General features: G+C 43.2%; 1 protein-coding gene across 1 annotated transcript in view; it reads right to left on the minus strand.

Moving 5' to 3' along the window:
- clmpa (CXADR like membrane protein a) overlaps positions 1-6,186 on the minus strand; it is a 108,639-nt gene extending 102,453 nt beyond the window's left edge. Inside the window, exon 1 of the mRNA XM_079507256.1 lies at positions 6,087-6,186. Within this exon, the coding sequence (XP_079363382.1) occupies positions 6,087-6,120 (34 nt within the window). The 5' untranslated portion in view covers positions 6,121-6,186. The remainder of the gene's footprint in view (positions 1-6,086) is intronic.
- Between the last annotated feature and the right edge of the window lie 9,748 nt (positions 6,187-15,934).

The raw sequence follows: 15,934 nt of genomic DNA on the forward strand, positions 1-15,934 counted from the left end.
AAATCCATTAAGCACTACGAATAATAATGGCCACTCCACGTAGACAGACCCACTTATTGTATGCACCCCTCCCCCTCTCACATAAACACACAAACAAACGCGCGCACACGCACACACACACACACACACACACACACACACACACACACATGTGTAAAAGAGTCTATAAATCTACAGGGCGGGTGGAATTAGCATCGCAAGAAAAATATTTTGGAAATGAATATCATACTCATTTCCACCGTGCAAACATGATGAGCATGTGGTCTTCATTACAGCTAACTGGAAGCAGACGACAGCCCCACCCAGCACTCACGTCAACAGGGCAGTCCCTGCTCTGCGTCCAGGAGTCATTTAAGGGATTATCCTCACAGAAACCTCGCACAACGCATATCCATATTTTAACTTTGGATGTTTTTTCGTAAATTAACACCCTACTTGATCATACAACACAGCGTCACACAAAATAATCAAGAGTAGCAGATCTGCAAGCTCAAAACGCGGTGCGACTGCAGATCTCAGATCTGCTACTTTTGATATATATTTTTTTTTAAATATTTGAATCCTGAAAAGTAACAGTTTTAACCCTCCACAATTTAGAGCCCTACTTTGTCATACATTGTTGTGGAAAAGTAGCAGAAATAGCCTAGCTGATTTGTTTCTTCTTTTTTTATTGAAAGTGTGTCTGTGTTTTGTTAATATTTAACCAGTGAACAGTATTAACAATAACAAGGTTTTTGTGACTAAAATAATAACCACATCCATTGGATCCATTGGAAGGCAGGTAATTCTTTTTCTCCCCCATTTCCTGAAAAGTACCGGTTTTGGACATACAGTACAAGGTTTCCACCCGACAGCGACGTTATGTGTGATTCTCAGTGCCTAAAATAAGCTACAGTTCAGTGGATCTTTGGTCCACGAGAGACACAGAGTACAGAGAAACTGAGCAAGTTAACACAATCCCATCAGCATATAATAGAATGCCAGAGTATTGTTCTGAAACAACATATCCACTACTTTTAGATTTAACCACTTTCAACCGGACATCCTTGTCCTGGGCCATGTCATTGTAGCGTACATTTGTAAGTACATTTGCTCAAGTAGCGTACGTTTTTTTAACTCAAATCCTTGCGTCTGGGGATCCCTGGAACAACATATTTTGAGATGGGGGTCGGCAGCCAAATACTGTACATAATACATCATTGTGGGGGTCTTTGACATTACAAAGGTGTGAGCACCACTAATATAGCAACCGGCCTCAGGTCTTAATGTAAAAAAAACCACTGTATGGAGTGGACAGAGGAGTAGGAGACGGCAGGAGAGGGCTGTGTGGATGGATGGATGGATGGATGGATGGATGGATGGATGGATGGATGGATGGAGTGTGGGCAGCCAGGGTGACAGGGAGGGACTGGAGGGATGAGGTCTTAGTGTCACAGTGATTCCCGTCAGCCCGGAGAAGAGGCGCCCAGTAAGAGGTGCCCCCCCCGCCTCCTGCTGTGCTGTGCTCAGCTAATTAAAACTCACCCTCACCCTTCACACACGCCTGTGCATATACAGTACAACAGTACTCACACACAGTCTCACTGAGGTCAGCCGCACATGTGTTTACCAGCTGCACAATATGGGTTTTTTTGCTTGCAAGATCATCTTGCTGTATTCATTATTATTATTAGACTTATAGCATGTCATGTAGACAGCACAATAAGTGCATTGTATGTAGTCATAGCACTTCATAGTATATATGTACAGCATAGTATAGCATATATGTGTAGTTTATATGTATAGTGTCATTATATAGATATGTTCTAGTTATAGTTTATATGTATAGTGTCATTATATAGATATGTTCTAGTCACGGTCTTAGCTTACGCATGTTTCGCGATAAATGCATTTTTTTTACATATGTGATGTATTCCCATGCTTTTTGTTCTTGCCTATTGTAAGTCGCTCTGGATTAAGAGCGTCTGCTAAATGCCTAAATTGTAAATTGTAAATTGTATTAGAATTTTCTCTCATTTAGCTATACTTGAACGTTAAGCGTCCCTATTCCGGTATGTCGTAATAAGCAAGCATTTATGGAACATTTTTGGAACAAATAGCAGATCTACAAGCCCACAGCAAACTTGTAAGATTGGCTATTTTTGGTAAAGATCTGGTGTAAGGGGAGAGAAAAGGAGGGGGCCAAATATACACCTAAATCCTACTGTTCTGTTGAATATCATATGTAGTATGAATGGGAAGAAATAGTTCTATATCTTCTGTGTTTCATTGACGATATGCGGAAGTGTGCGCCTGTGACATCATCATAGAAGTGGTTTCAGGTCATGGGGCGTAGAGTATTAGCCTGTTAGGCACAAGGACTTTCATACTGATGCAAGGACAGGTCATGTGTATATTAATTAAAGTGCAGTAGGCTACTGTAGATCTAACAGTACTACTTAACCACATGAAACCTGGCATCCCTATTCTGGGCATGTAAAGTAGGCAAACTGTACAGTAGGCAAACAGTCTGTGAACATTGGCGAACGTTCTGCAAAGATAGCAGATCTACAAGCTCACAATGCGTCACAATGTGAGCTTGTAGATCGGCTAATTGTCTGCAAAGGGATTTCGAGGGAAAATGGCTGGGGGCCTAATTGTAGAGCCCTGGAGGACCCCAATCAATGGAGTATGGCTTTACCTTTATAGATTCCTTTATAGTCCAGTGCCTGGTGATTAATGCATTATTTCAGCAATGGAAATAATTACATAGAGACGGCAACCGTTTCGATTTAACAGACAACTCGATGTCTCAAAGAACGTGATAACATATTTAGTAGTATTTAATCTAGAGTTTCATGATCTTGATAAAGGTCCTTGCGACCGAAATGTTGACCTTTTGTAATAAATCAATGCAGAGGTGGTAAGTGTGCGCTGTAATTGACTTTACCATGGAATTGGATCTCTGCACCACAGAATGGACTACGCAAGTGCTGTGCATGTCACCTTAGAACTATACTGTATGCATAGCTGTTTTTCTGTTACACCAATGTAATTGAGATTATATTTCACCCTACAGCAACGCAGGCGCCAGTTTTCACCTGGGTTTAGTACTTTGCAAACAGAAACTAAGTATGGTGTTTATTCACTGCATTCCAACTAAATCAATTTTCCATTTGCTGTGGGTAATAACACATTTCTCGCTTTGAAACAACTCACTGAGCTCAGCAAGGCAAACGATGCATTGGTTTTTTTTAAATCTGTCCCTTGGAGCTCGATGTGACTCATGCACAGGACTTTGTTGTGACGGTCCAGTGGACTGAGGGACTTGACATGTCGTGAAACAACCCGCTGACGCGTTTGGCACCTGAGAGGGGAGAGCAAGTGGCGAACACCATGACCCCAGTTGAATACCAGCCCGTCTGAAGAAGGGATGGCATGTTTATGACAGGGCAAGCCTTCGCGTGGCAAAGTTAACGGACAGCGACAGCACTCCTCCTACACAGCAATACCCAGTCGGAATCTACAATATACAGTACCATTGCACTTGCGCCTCGTCTTCACTGCTTAGGTCTCTGTTCTCGACGTCGCGTACGTACGGGGACCAACAAGGGTCCAAAATGTAAAATTAAAAAGGCAACTGAAAATAAATGTACACTCTCAACACATGAGGAAACTACAGTAGGTTGGGGTCCCAGAGATACGAATTTGAATCAAATGGGTGCCTAGTGCATATTGGGTGGGGGGGGCCTTGCAATTCAAAAGGTTGACATTCACTGGCTTAGGTCACTCGTGAAATAGGTTAGCGAGCGAGACAGACCAAGGCAGAGAGAGAGAAGAAGAGATGACAAGGCAATGAGGGATCGAGGCTGCCAGTGATTCGAGGCTAGAGCACTGCAAGATGTCACATCCCAACCTCTGGCGCTGCAGAGTTCTGTCATCTCCACACTTGACAGATCCCTTGGCCTGCCCCTGGTGATCTACTCTATATATAGAGACAAGGGGGGGGATAGATATGGCATAAGTCGTTGTTTACAACTTCATAAAATAATTATAATTATAAACGTATTGAGGAAAACATATACCAAAAACACGACAGGTTTGGTGTACTGCACTGCTGATATAGAGAATGAGAATCTCTGTGATTTCTGCACTGCACACAGGACGGACAGGGTAAAAACAAATATAGATTATCATAAAGGTCGCAATCAAAGCGTTCTAAAAATAGAGTGTGAAATGGTGAGCCATTGTCTGAAGGAGACAAACGCAAGGGGAGAGCGGGCGAGTTAAGTGTACAGTACAGTATGTATGTCCGGCTGAAATGATGACAACAGTAATTCAAATCCTTTTTCATCAGAGACTAACTGTCTAAAGGGCTTTTTTTTCTATACGAATTGGAGAAATAACTTATAGTGCAAGTTGTCGCTTAGGACGACAGGCCTATACTTTATCTTCAAGGTTACACAAGAAGAAAGCAGATGTTGAATGATAATCGCATTTCAGCACAGCACGTCTTGAATGTGCTCATGGCAGAGGTGTGAGGCTATAGCTCGGTAATGAGGTGATTTACCACAAAGTCACCACCGCACTTACTGTAATTTATGTCTTTCACAAAAGAGGGCGATAGCTTGCTTCAACAACTATAACCCACTTGGCCGTTTAGGAAGGAACATTACCAACAAAAAGTAAAAGTCCCAACCAAAGTCAGAATGATTCAACGTCACATAATTTCTAACAAAACGAGGGGCAAGTTTTGTTTAAACTGTGGAGGGCCCGGCGGCAGAGCCATGAGGTAGAACATGATGCCGTTGCCATGGCCTGTCGAACTTGCAACCATAATGCAACTAATGAAAGCTCTCATCATCACCCCATGGACAAGAAAACTGAAGCCTGGTTAACAACACTTGGTTGCACATAAGTGTCTCGCGCTGACAATGCCAGACCTACAAGCTCACAACGTGTCATGCTGCGACACGTTGTGAGCTTGTAGATCTGCTATTTGTTGGTGCGAGACAGTGGTGCGCAACTAAGTATATCAAGTGTTAATTGTGATGGCGTGCCCTCCCCATGGTTATGAGTCATGAGGCTGGGTGGGACATGGCCATGCATGGGTCTGAACTGAAGGCATAGGCTACTCAACCAAAAACACATTATAAGCAAACGACAGGCACATAGCCTACAGTAAGAAAAGACCATCTTTTCCAAGTGTCTGTCTGGCAACACCCTCCCTGTGTTGAAATGAGTTTCAGAGGCAGTAGCTCCGGCATTTTCCAAAATGCAAATATTGCTTCACTATAACCTTGGAGGACCATGAAGAATTCATAATAAATAAATAAATAACTCACTAGCCATAACATTTCTCCACAAACATGTTCAAAAATGACACAATGCAGGTTGAGTGGAACACAATTACATTTGTGCAACTTTGTACTGTAGTTGAATAAATGACATGATGGATTTCCTGCATTTCCTACAGAATTTTTATTTTCTTTCATGCCTATAAAGTAATGAATGTCTTAATAGACAGCACATTAGCCTTTCTACTGCAGAATAGTCACTGAATAGACTACAGGTCCTAACTGGTGTAGCCTACAACAACCAGTAGCCTACTCTAAAATAGAAACATTTGATTGTAAAGCTTCATACAAACATTGAATAATTCCACAAAGTTAGGGTTCTGTTTATTTATTGCTACAGCATACTGTATGCTCTGATGAGTGCTCTGCCTCATATCCACCCTTGACAGTTGGACAAGCTCCCCAGCCCTTCTTAGAATATAAAAAATGTATGTGATTGTAAAATTAAGTGTTATTCCACCTTTCATTTGAACATGCTCATCCACAACCTTGTTGATAAGAAAAGGTGAACTGTTCTTTACTTTTAATTGCTTGCCCTGGCTTGGCAGTATAGTTATTCTCGACAAAAAGCAAACTCATGCAATGCTTAATTGTATATTGTATTGATCTATGCAACAAACAAGTTATCAATTTAAAAAGGGGAAAGCTCTGCAACATATCGAAGTCTGGGGGGTTTCTTTACAAAGCCATGTCATTCATAAACCTCCAAAGAATAAAATATAATGTCGAAAATAATTGCTGTGAACTTACCCAAGAAGAACAGAATCACAATCGAGACAGGCATCGCGGCATGCAGCAGAGGGAAATTCCACTCGAAATGTCACACCTCGACGTCTTCTTTCCGTTTGACTATCAGGCTAACGACTTTACTGTAACTACTGTATAGTAGCTATGATGATGACCTTATACTGGCGAGGAGTGAGTGATACCCGCATGTCTCGAGCAGCAGCACGCGGTTATTCTAGCAGCAGCAGGGTCCCGTTCATTCATAGCAGCATCTTCTCTTTGCAATAATAATAATAATCACCACACCAGCAAAACGTCAGTTCACTTGACCGACAGTGCAGTGCATGTCCGAGGCGCTGCAAACACACACGCAGCGCTGCCTGTTTCTCCCCCTCCCAGCTCTCTCTCTCTCTCTCAGAGGAGGTGCAAGGTGTGCACGTAGAAAAGGGGGACCTCTACAGTTTACTCGCAGTAGCCTGTATCATGCACCACTGCATATTGTCGCTAAAGCTGCATCCATGCCCCTGCGGGACGAGCGTGAGTGTCCCATCCGTGCAGGTAGTAGCCTATTATCTCCGCACTGTTGACGTTGTTTGGCTGTATTTTCACAGCATACCTGCTGCGTTACACCCGCTGCAAGTCCTTGGAGTTACAAATAGAGTGATATAGAGTAGGCCTAATCATTTTACTGTGCAGGCATTTAAAATGTAGACACTAGACAGTCCTACGTACCGTACTACACGTAGGCTACCTGGCATGTTGGGACCACACAGGTGTTTCAAACTGTCTGAACATGTGTCTGATTGATTGACATAGAATTACAATAATTAACACTTCTTGGTCCTCAACATGGCTATGTCTAGCAATTTGAGAGGGCTGGTAAATGCCTATTTCAAACTTTTGCCTCGATTGCAATTAATAAATTGTAACACACACACACACACACACACACACACACACACACACACACACACACACACACACACACACACACACACACACACACACACACACAAGCTCTTGTCCATCCATAGCTCTAAATGCCGCATTGCAAATCAGACTATATCAATTTAGTTGATTATTAAAATGTCAATCAAATCAATTAGGAAATGGGGGAAAAAACATCTTGAAACTAGAAAAAGTGCCCTTCTGGGCACAGGTCTCCACCAGGAGGATAGGACTGTGTGAGATGTTTGGCAAAATGTTTAGGAGTAATATAAACATGTTTGCCTTTGATGGCAATTGGATGATTTGAGGCATTTTGTTCCAAAAATGTGATTTGCAAAAATCAACCTGTTGGTGGCGCTATAACAGGCCAATGTGAAAAGGGTGGGATATATTCCTCAGCCCAGTAAGAAAATGTGTGAAAGATTTCACGTAAATTGCATGCTGCATTCATGATTTGAGGCTTTTGTTCAAAACGGGGCAATCTTGCAAACTGTGAAAGCCAATTATAGCCAATTAGGATGGAATATGAAATATCGGACAGATCCGACTTGAGCACATGACCATAGAGATACTGTGTAACGATTTGTGAGATTTTTGGACAGAATCTGGAGGAGTAATATCAAAAAATGTGTTTTACAAAAGTCGGCCTCCTGGTGGCGCTATAAAAGGCAGATGCGGAAAATGCAGGTCAAAGGTTTGTCCTTGGCCTGCATGCAACGTTTCACGCAGATCGGTGCAGTTTTAGGTAAAACATGTGAAAAGCTGCCTCATGGTGGCGCTATAACAGGCCGTTCTGGAAAATGCGGGGCAGAGGTTCATCGTTGGCATCCAGGGAGTGTGTGTGCAAAGTTTGGCATCGACCGGGTTAACGGTGCCGGAGATTAGCTGTACACACACAGACGGACGGAAGGAAGGACGGACACGCGGACGGAGTGCAAAACATACTCTCCCCATGCCTTCGGCCTGGTGGAGACAATAAAGCTGCATCTCGATTAAGCGAGATGCAGTAGGAAGATCTGTATGTTTTGGGTTTATTGCCCAGCCCTAGCTGATACTTAAGCTTCAGCCTTCAACAATAAGCTATAAGATGGAGAGAGGGGGGGGGGGGGGGGGCTCATTAAGTAAACATGTGCCTGCTGTTTCCACACTGTCATATATAACTGACAGTTCCATGAGCATTCTGTAGTGCAGGTTATATTCATATATTGACTGTCAGCTGCCCTTTGTATTATTGTTTAAATCTTGACTTAATACATGTCATTTTCATCATGGGATATTATAACCTGAATTGTTTAGGATGATAATAACAGGACCTTCAGAATCCAAGCAACAAACAATGTGCAAGATCACAACCATGCATGCACCAGCAGAGAATATAGGCTAATACAAACCATCTATTTCCAAACTTATCTGTGCAGAACATCAATTTGATAGTCAGGCAAGATACAGAAAATGAGATGACATTTCTCAGATTCTGTCCCGCAACACGATCAATCACTAAAATGCATATCCTACACAAACCTGACAAGTAACTGGGTGAATAAATACATTTATAAACTATAGATTAGCCTCTGTATTGACTCTTTAAAAAAATATTAACAATAAAGTTCCAAGCATCTAATTCACAAAGAGACACAAAGTGGTGGTATGAGACGAAACATTCTCTTAATTTACAATTTGCACTCTGTGTAGCAGGATGAGTGTCACGTCTGGGGCTATGATCTGATGATAACAATCAAATACAACTTCAGTATAACAATTATTGCCAAGAACTATATCCCCTGGTTAATGGTACCATCAAACAGTTGTCTTTCTAGCATCAGCATGACAAAGACAATAGAAACCTACATGATCTCAGATGTGCGTTGCCTGTGAAATTTCCTCCTGAAATAGCAGTGAGTGGAACAGAGACAAGGCTCATTAAAAATGCATCAAGGGTATAGCAGCCACTGTGTTTCTCCTTGCTCAGGGATTCGTCGTGGCTCAACAAAGGCTTTGGACAATATCATTGTTTCCTGCAACGTCCCGCATTGTAGTTTATTGCCGTCTCTGTCTCAAAGTGACAAGCCTTTAAACATATTCAGAAAGTTTATGCACCAATAACAGCTTTCACTGTCCTCCACAGACCACAACAATACAAACCTAACAAGTATTCTTCAAATATTCAGAGATTGTCAAAGTGTATATAGCTGGCAAAAAAACATGGGGACACTCGCATTTCATACATTTCCAGCTTCAACAGCAGTTTTATGCCAAATGTATGCTCCATTGTACGACTGTGTCACACGCCAACAATAGCAGATTAGAGGCTCACAGCGTTGTGACTGAGCTTGTAAAATGTGGACGAAGTATAAGTCATGCTTTGCTGCTGTATTGACTGAACCTTGCCAACTGACCTGACTGAAAATGTCCTCCACCAATGACCGCCAACCATAGGGCAGGCCCAGAAAAAGCAGCTCAGTATTTTAGTTCCCTCTTGTCTTTCTTCTTTTCTTTTTTTTTATCCCACGATTTTGCAACCCATCTTTTCACCCAGTGTCAACTATCTAATGTAATCCTGGGCGCTACATTTCCTCTGCCAACCTGGGGGGGCAGCGGACTGACCTCATGCTTCCTTCAATGCATGAGGAGTCCAAGCTGCTTCTTTTCACCTGACAGGGGGGAGTTTCCCTGCCCGGACGTAGCGAGTGGAAGGAACACGTTATTCGGACCAGTTCCTTTCCCCTCCATCAGGCGCCCCGGCTGGCCAGGGGGAGGTAGTTTTAGAGACCAGGATTACTGCATGTTTTTGTGAGGGTACCTACCCTAGGGGACACGGGGAGAACATGCAAACTCCACAGCCTCATGTCTTTCTGAGCCACTGCACGGTTTATCAAATTAAAAGTTAAACATGAATGATATGGGGGGGAAAATGGTACGATGCTGCCGATGTTTGCCCAGGACCCAAAAGTGAAAATAGATCTAGATATATGTACTACAGTACAAGGTGACAATGCATATCTTTTAAAGATTATTGTTTATATCTTTTAATTTTTTAACATTCTATCAATTCAATTATTTAGAAAAATGTTAGTTTGTATTATATTACAAACTGTGACTAAATTTCTAAAGAAAATTGAAAATGTTTTGAAATGATAATAATAATAATAAAAGAGAAACAAAACTAGAAAAAGTGCCCTTCTGGGCACAGGTCTCCACCAGGAGGATAGGATTGTGTGTGATGTTTGGCAAAATGTTTAGGAGTAATATAAACATGTTTATTTGTTGTGTGTGTGTGTGTGTGTGTGTGTGTGTGTGTGTGTGTGTGTGTGTGTGTGTGTGTGTGTGTGTGTGTGTGTGTGTGAGTGTGTGTGTGTGACGCGACTTGGCCTGTTGTAGCGCCACCATGAGGCTGATTTGAAAACTGTCAAGTGGCATTTCTTCCTCAGCCTAGTAGTGGGAATAGGCATGCACAGTTTCACCGCAATCGGACGCTGCGTTGCGGAGTTGTGGCAATTTGTACAAAACGGTCTACTCCTGAAAACTTTAGAAGCCAATCGTAGCCAATCAGGATGGATAATTATGAGAAATCAAACAAATCACATGACTATGGAGAGCATGTGTACCGATTTGCGTGAAATTTGGATAAAATCTGAAGGAGTAATATTAGAAAATGTGTTTTACATATGTCGGCCTCCTGGTGGCGCTATAAAGAGCAGATGTGAAAAATTCCAGGCAAAGGTTTTTCCTTGGCCTCTAGGGAGTGTGCATACATGGTTTTACACAGATCGGTGCAGTTATAGGTAAAAACACAAATCGGCCAGTTATAGCGCCACCATGAGGCTGAGTTGAAAATATTCAAGTGACATTTCTTCCTCGACCTAGTGGGAATGTGCGTGCAACATTTCACGGAAATCACACCATGTGTTCATGATTTGCAGCATTTTGTTTGAAACGGAGCACTCCTGCGAACTTTGGAAGCCAATCTTAGCCAATCAGGATGGAGTCTGAAAAATCTGAAAGACCCGTTTCGTTGAATGGCTCTAGAGAGACTGTGTACCAATTTGCGTAATGTTTGGACAAAATCTGTAGGTGTACTGTCAAAACATTTGTTTTGCACAAAGCAGCCTCCTGGTGGCGCTATAACAGGCCAATGTGAAAACTTTGGGGCAGAGGTTCAGCTCTGGCATTCAGGGAGTGTGTGTGCAGAGTATGGCTGCGATCAAGCCAGAGATTAGCTGTTCACAGACGGACACACGGATGGACGGACACACGGACGGACGGACGGAGTGCAAAACATACTCTCTCCCCATGCCTTCAGCCTGGTGGAGACAAAAAGAGCGATATTTATTTGCGACCCACAAAAATTGTTCCCCGACCCACAAAAAAAAGAGTCCCGGCCCGTTGTTGTGAAACAGTGAGCTATAGCGTGTGGCGTGTGCCTTGGAAAGTACCTGCTCAGGGGAAGATGCCCCAGAACCTTTCAAAATGAGCTCCAACTTCATGGAGAATGTAGGCTACACGTCTCAGGGCAAACAAGGTTGTGCTGGACTAGGGTGAACACTGTGCAGAGGAGCAATCCAATTGCTCTGGTTCCAATTCTAGCTCCTGTTTCCACATAGAGCTCTGACCAAACTCTCCCTGCTCGCTGACCGGGGTGGGCACATTATGAGAGAAGACACTGCTGGACTCCATCGCCAGTAGTAGGCCATCCGTGTTTATACTCTGGGCTCCTCTCTTGTACACTAATCTCACATCCTCAGCCTCTGCAAACCCCTTTGCCAATGTATTCCCTCACTGTGTAAAAGCAAGCTGTGAGGGGAACTGAAGCTGCTGCTGCTGCCCGCTTCATCCACACAGCCCTGGAGCACCAGATGGCCAGTCCTTGGTGTTTGAACTCAGAAAGGATTACACACCGCATTGATCAGTCCCCAAACCAGTAACGAAAACCACTGCTTATAAACGTGGGAATACATTTGTCGAACAAAGCGTTCTAAAAAAAATCACTCACTCTCAAGTACTTCAGGTATCATAACAATAAAAAGGGTTCCATCAGGGTGATTCAGAGATATGAGCGTCAAAGCTTTACTTTGGTGTTTGATTTAGTGATAGAACCCTGTCATATTTATAAACTATGCACCCAAAATTATGTTTAGACTCCCTGATCATGTTAAAATAATAGAGACAGATAGACATAGATGTATTGTTCAAACTTGAAACAATACATCTAACTATAAATGCACCAAGTCTCTCTCTCTCTGTGTGGGTGTGTGTGTGTGTGTGTGTGTGTGTGTGTGTGTGTGTGTGTGTGTGTGTGTGTGTGTGTGTGTGTGTGCGCGCGCACGCGCGCGTGTGCGTGCGTGCGTGCGTGGCTGTGCGCGCCAAGGTCTATATGCTCTCAATTGTGTCTCTGTAATGTTTTCTTGCAAAGACGACAGGGAGGTGTAGGACCCAAGTGCAGGACAGAGGCAGAGGATGAGGAAGGGCAGACCAAATACAAGGGGTTTATTTAACCAAATTACAGGACTAGGAACAAACACAGGAACACATGAGGAGACTAAAAAGAATACAGAACTAGGAGGAGCAGAGAATATAACTCTACGAAATACTGTACTAACACTCAGACATAGGAACTTACACTGTGACATACTTTTACAAACTAACAAGGCACAGAAAACACAAGGGCATATAAATAGACAAGGACTTACTAGAGACAAGTGAACACAACTGACAAGTGACAACACTGGGATAGGCTGGGGGACTAGAGGACACAGGCGGAATTGGAAACACTGGCAAATCACACGACTGGTACAGATAACTAAAGAAAGCCTTATTCTTCTGTCTTTTGACGTTTACTTGCATCGGGTCCGCATCAATATTCTGACGGGCCGGTATTCCGAAGGGCCGGTGTTCCGAAGGGTCACTGTTCCAACGACACCTCGTTCCGTGGGGCCGCTGTTCCTCCGACCCACAAAGTTTGGGATCACATCACTAATCACTGTCCGTGCGCCACTGTAACTCTTCGGCAACATTCAGTTTCGAGTAGGCCTATAGACATAGAGTATATAAAAGGATAGAGACTGAACTGGTGCGAAGCTCCGCCCCCCCAGCTATTCATGTCAGTGGAAGTTGCTCAGTGGCGTTTTGAAGCACCCGGAAGACTGCCGGAAGTACCGTCTCAGAACGTCTACTTCCGCATTTGACCACCAAATTTTGGTGGTCAAATGCGGAAGTACAGTGCTCAATGTTAAAGCCCAGCTGCACGGGGTTTCCCGGTCATGAATCCACGGGTCCGCCTGTAGTCCCTCCTCCTACCACTAGGGCCCAGAGCTTCAACGTTGAATAGCCTCACTGGCCCCTTGCCTATAGACCTATCACTCATTAAAATAATTCTGATTGATTGAGAGTCCTAAACAAAGTAGCCTAATAGCTCCAGCAAACTTATGCAACTTTCTGTTGATACTGTGACTGAGTGACTCGCATTAGCCTCTCTCTCTCTCTCTCTCTCTCTCTCTCTCTCTCTCTCTCTCTCTCTCTCTCTCTCTCTCTCTCTCTCTCTCTCTCTCTCTCTCTCTCTCTCTCTATCATATTTAAAATCACATAAACATTATTCACATAGCCTAACCCTAACTGTTCTCTAGCCTGGCCCCTCAAAGCATAGGCTATAACAGAATGTCATGACAAAATGAGAGTTAAGCTTGTTGAAACTGTTGGTGATGGGCGCGTGCGTGCGTGCGTGCGTGCGTGCGCGCGTGTGAGAGAGAGAGAGAGAGACCTCCGTCAAAGTGTTCCAAAGTTGAGAAACACTTCTGTGGAACTCACTGCCAATACGTGCGTATAATGCACAATACCATTCCGTCTGAACAGCGGCCCATCGGAACACTGACCCATCGGAACACTGACCCATCGGAACACCGACCCATCGGAACACCGACCCATCGGAACACCGACCCATCGGAACAGCGGCCCATCGGAACACCGACCCATCGGAACACCGACCCATCGGAACAGCGGCCCATCGGAACACTGGCCCATCGGAACACCGGCCCATCGGAACACCGACCCATCGGAACACCGACCCATCGGTTCTGATGCTAGAACAAGTTTTAAAGCACAACTTGCAGTGTGAATAAAAATCTATAATTCCTCATTAAAGCACATAGCAACATGAATATCAGGCCTACTTGTTTTTCTCAGAACACTGTACTTTAATTGTGCTGTAGCCAGGTGCTGGGAATTCAGCATGACTTGCAAATGTCCAGGGAACATCTTAAAAGTAATGAGTACCCAATTTAGCAAGGATGATCATTGCCTTTATGGGAGGTGGACTTTTTCTGCATTTATAGGGTTATGATATATAACATTGAGTATAATTCACACTAATATGGGAGCAACCATAACCATTTCCTTCCTGCCGTGTGGCAGCGCAGGCATGGAAACAAAGGCATTTGTTACAGTCAGCGACTTTGTCTTTTTGTAGAGGTGGTTTCTTCAGTCATCCTATGTTTTATTACTGAGGACAGCCATATTCATTCTACTCGCCCAGGGACTTTCTTTCTTCCTCCACTCCGGATTATATTCCGTGTTACGGAATGGACAACATCAAAAGCCTCGCTACAGCGGCCATGCCCTCTCTCTCCCACCCTGCCTCCCACGGCCCCAATTATTCATGAAGGTTTTCTTGTGTAAAACACAACCACACAGGGGGCAGTTTGTTGTTATTACCATGACCTGATTAAAAACTAAAAGTGACTTTTTGAACTTTGACAGACAGAAATAACACCATTTCCAAGGGAAATATTTAAATATTGTTGAAGACTTTCATGCACTTCATTTCTGTTTTTGTTTACATTTGGTGCTGAAAATGATGAGGGACCAGCAGTAAGTAAGGCTTATTGTCGGCATCAGCCAGGGTGCGGGCCCGTTTCAATGCACTAGACCTCTGGGAGATGGAATGCTGAGGTGGAGCGCAACACCTACCATCAGCTCCCAGTACTTATTACTGCACGACTTCAAACCGTGCTACTCATACGCTGAGTTGGCATGTGTGTGTGTGTGTGTGTGTGTGTGTGTGTGTGTGTGGTTGGTGTAGCCATCTGGCCTAATGATGCCTGACAGCAGTCGTGGGTTCGACTCCCAATCCCGACGACCTTTGCTGTGTGGCACACCCCATCTCTTCCCCATTTCCTGTCAGTCTACTATCTCTATCAATAAATCTCTATCAATAAAGGCAATATGTTTAATCAGAAAAGACTGGTATAACATATTTTAATTTCCATGATTTATTACCCGCAAAGTGATCTTTAGCATTGACTCAATTATACAGGGACGTACATCGACATTTTAATGATTGTGGAGAAAGTGTAAACATGCGTCTATTTAATTAAGAAACAAAAATGGTTTGTTCATATACAACGATATATATATTTGCATGTCCAAGCAGACGTACATTATTGATGATGGTTAAAGACAAGCAAAGCAAACTATTGAGCTGTGTGTTATTTGCAGTCATCATTCATATCATAGCATCCCTATTCTAGGCATGTCAAAATAGGCATAAATTGTTAAATACAGTATATTCATTGGAAATATCCGACTTACTACAACTAGAACTAGAACAAATATGATTATGAAAACCCAAGGTGTATCAAGAAGACATCCAGAAGATGGAGGCTGCAATAAATCTAGGTTTTGTGCACTTTCTACTGAGCTACAGAGGTTATGGACGCCACCTGGGGACACATTAAACCCTCTCTATAAACCGCCACTTAAACTTTGACCGTCGTAAGGCTTTCCAATGTGCAGCAAATGTGAATTGAAACAGGGGAGGGCTTCATCAGCAAACTTAGTAATGAATTTCTACAGAGTGGGGTAGAATGGTTTTATTTCATATATCACATGTGAACTCCTTAGCAAAAATACTTCCTCACTGTCTGGTAGTAACC

The sequence above is a fragment of the Electrona antarctica genome (assembly GCF_951216825.1).
Source record: "Electrona antarctica genome assembly, chromosome: 8".
In the NCBI taxonomy this organism is placed as follows: Eukaryota; Metazoa; Chordata; class Actinopteri; order Myctophiformes; family Myctophidae; genus Electrona; species Electrona antarctica.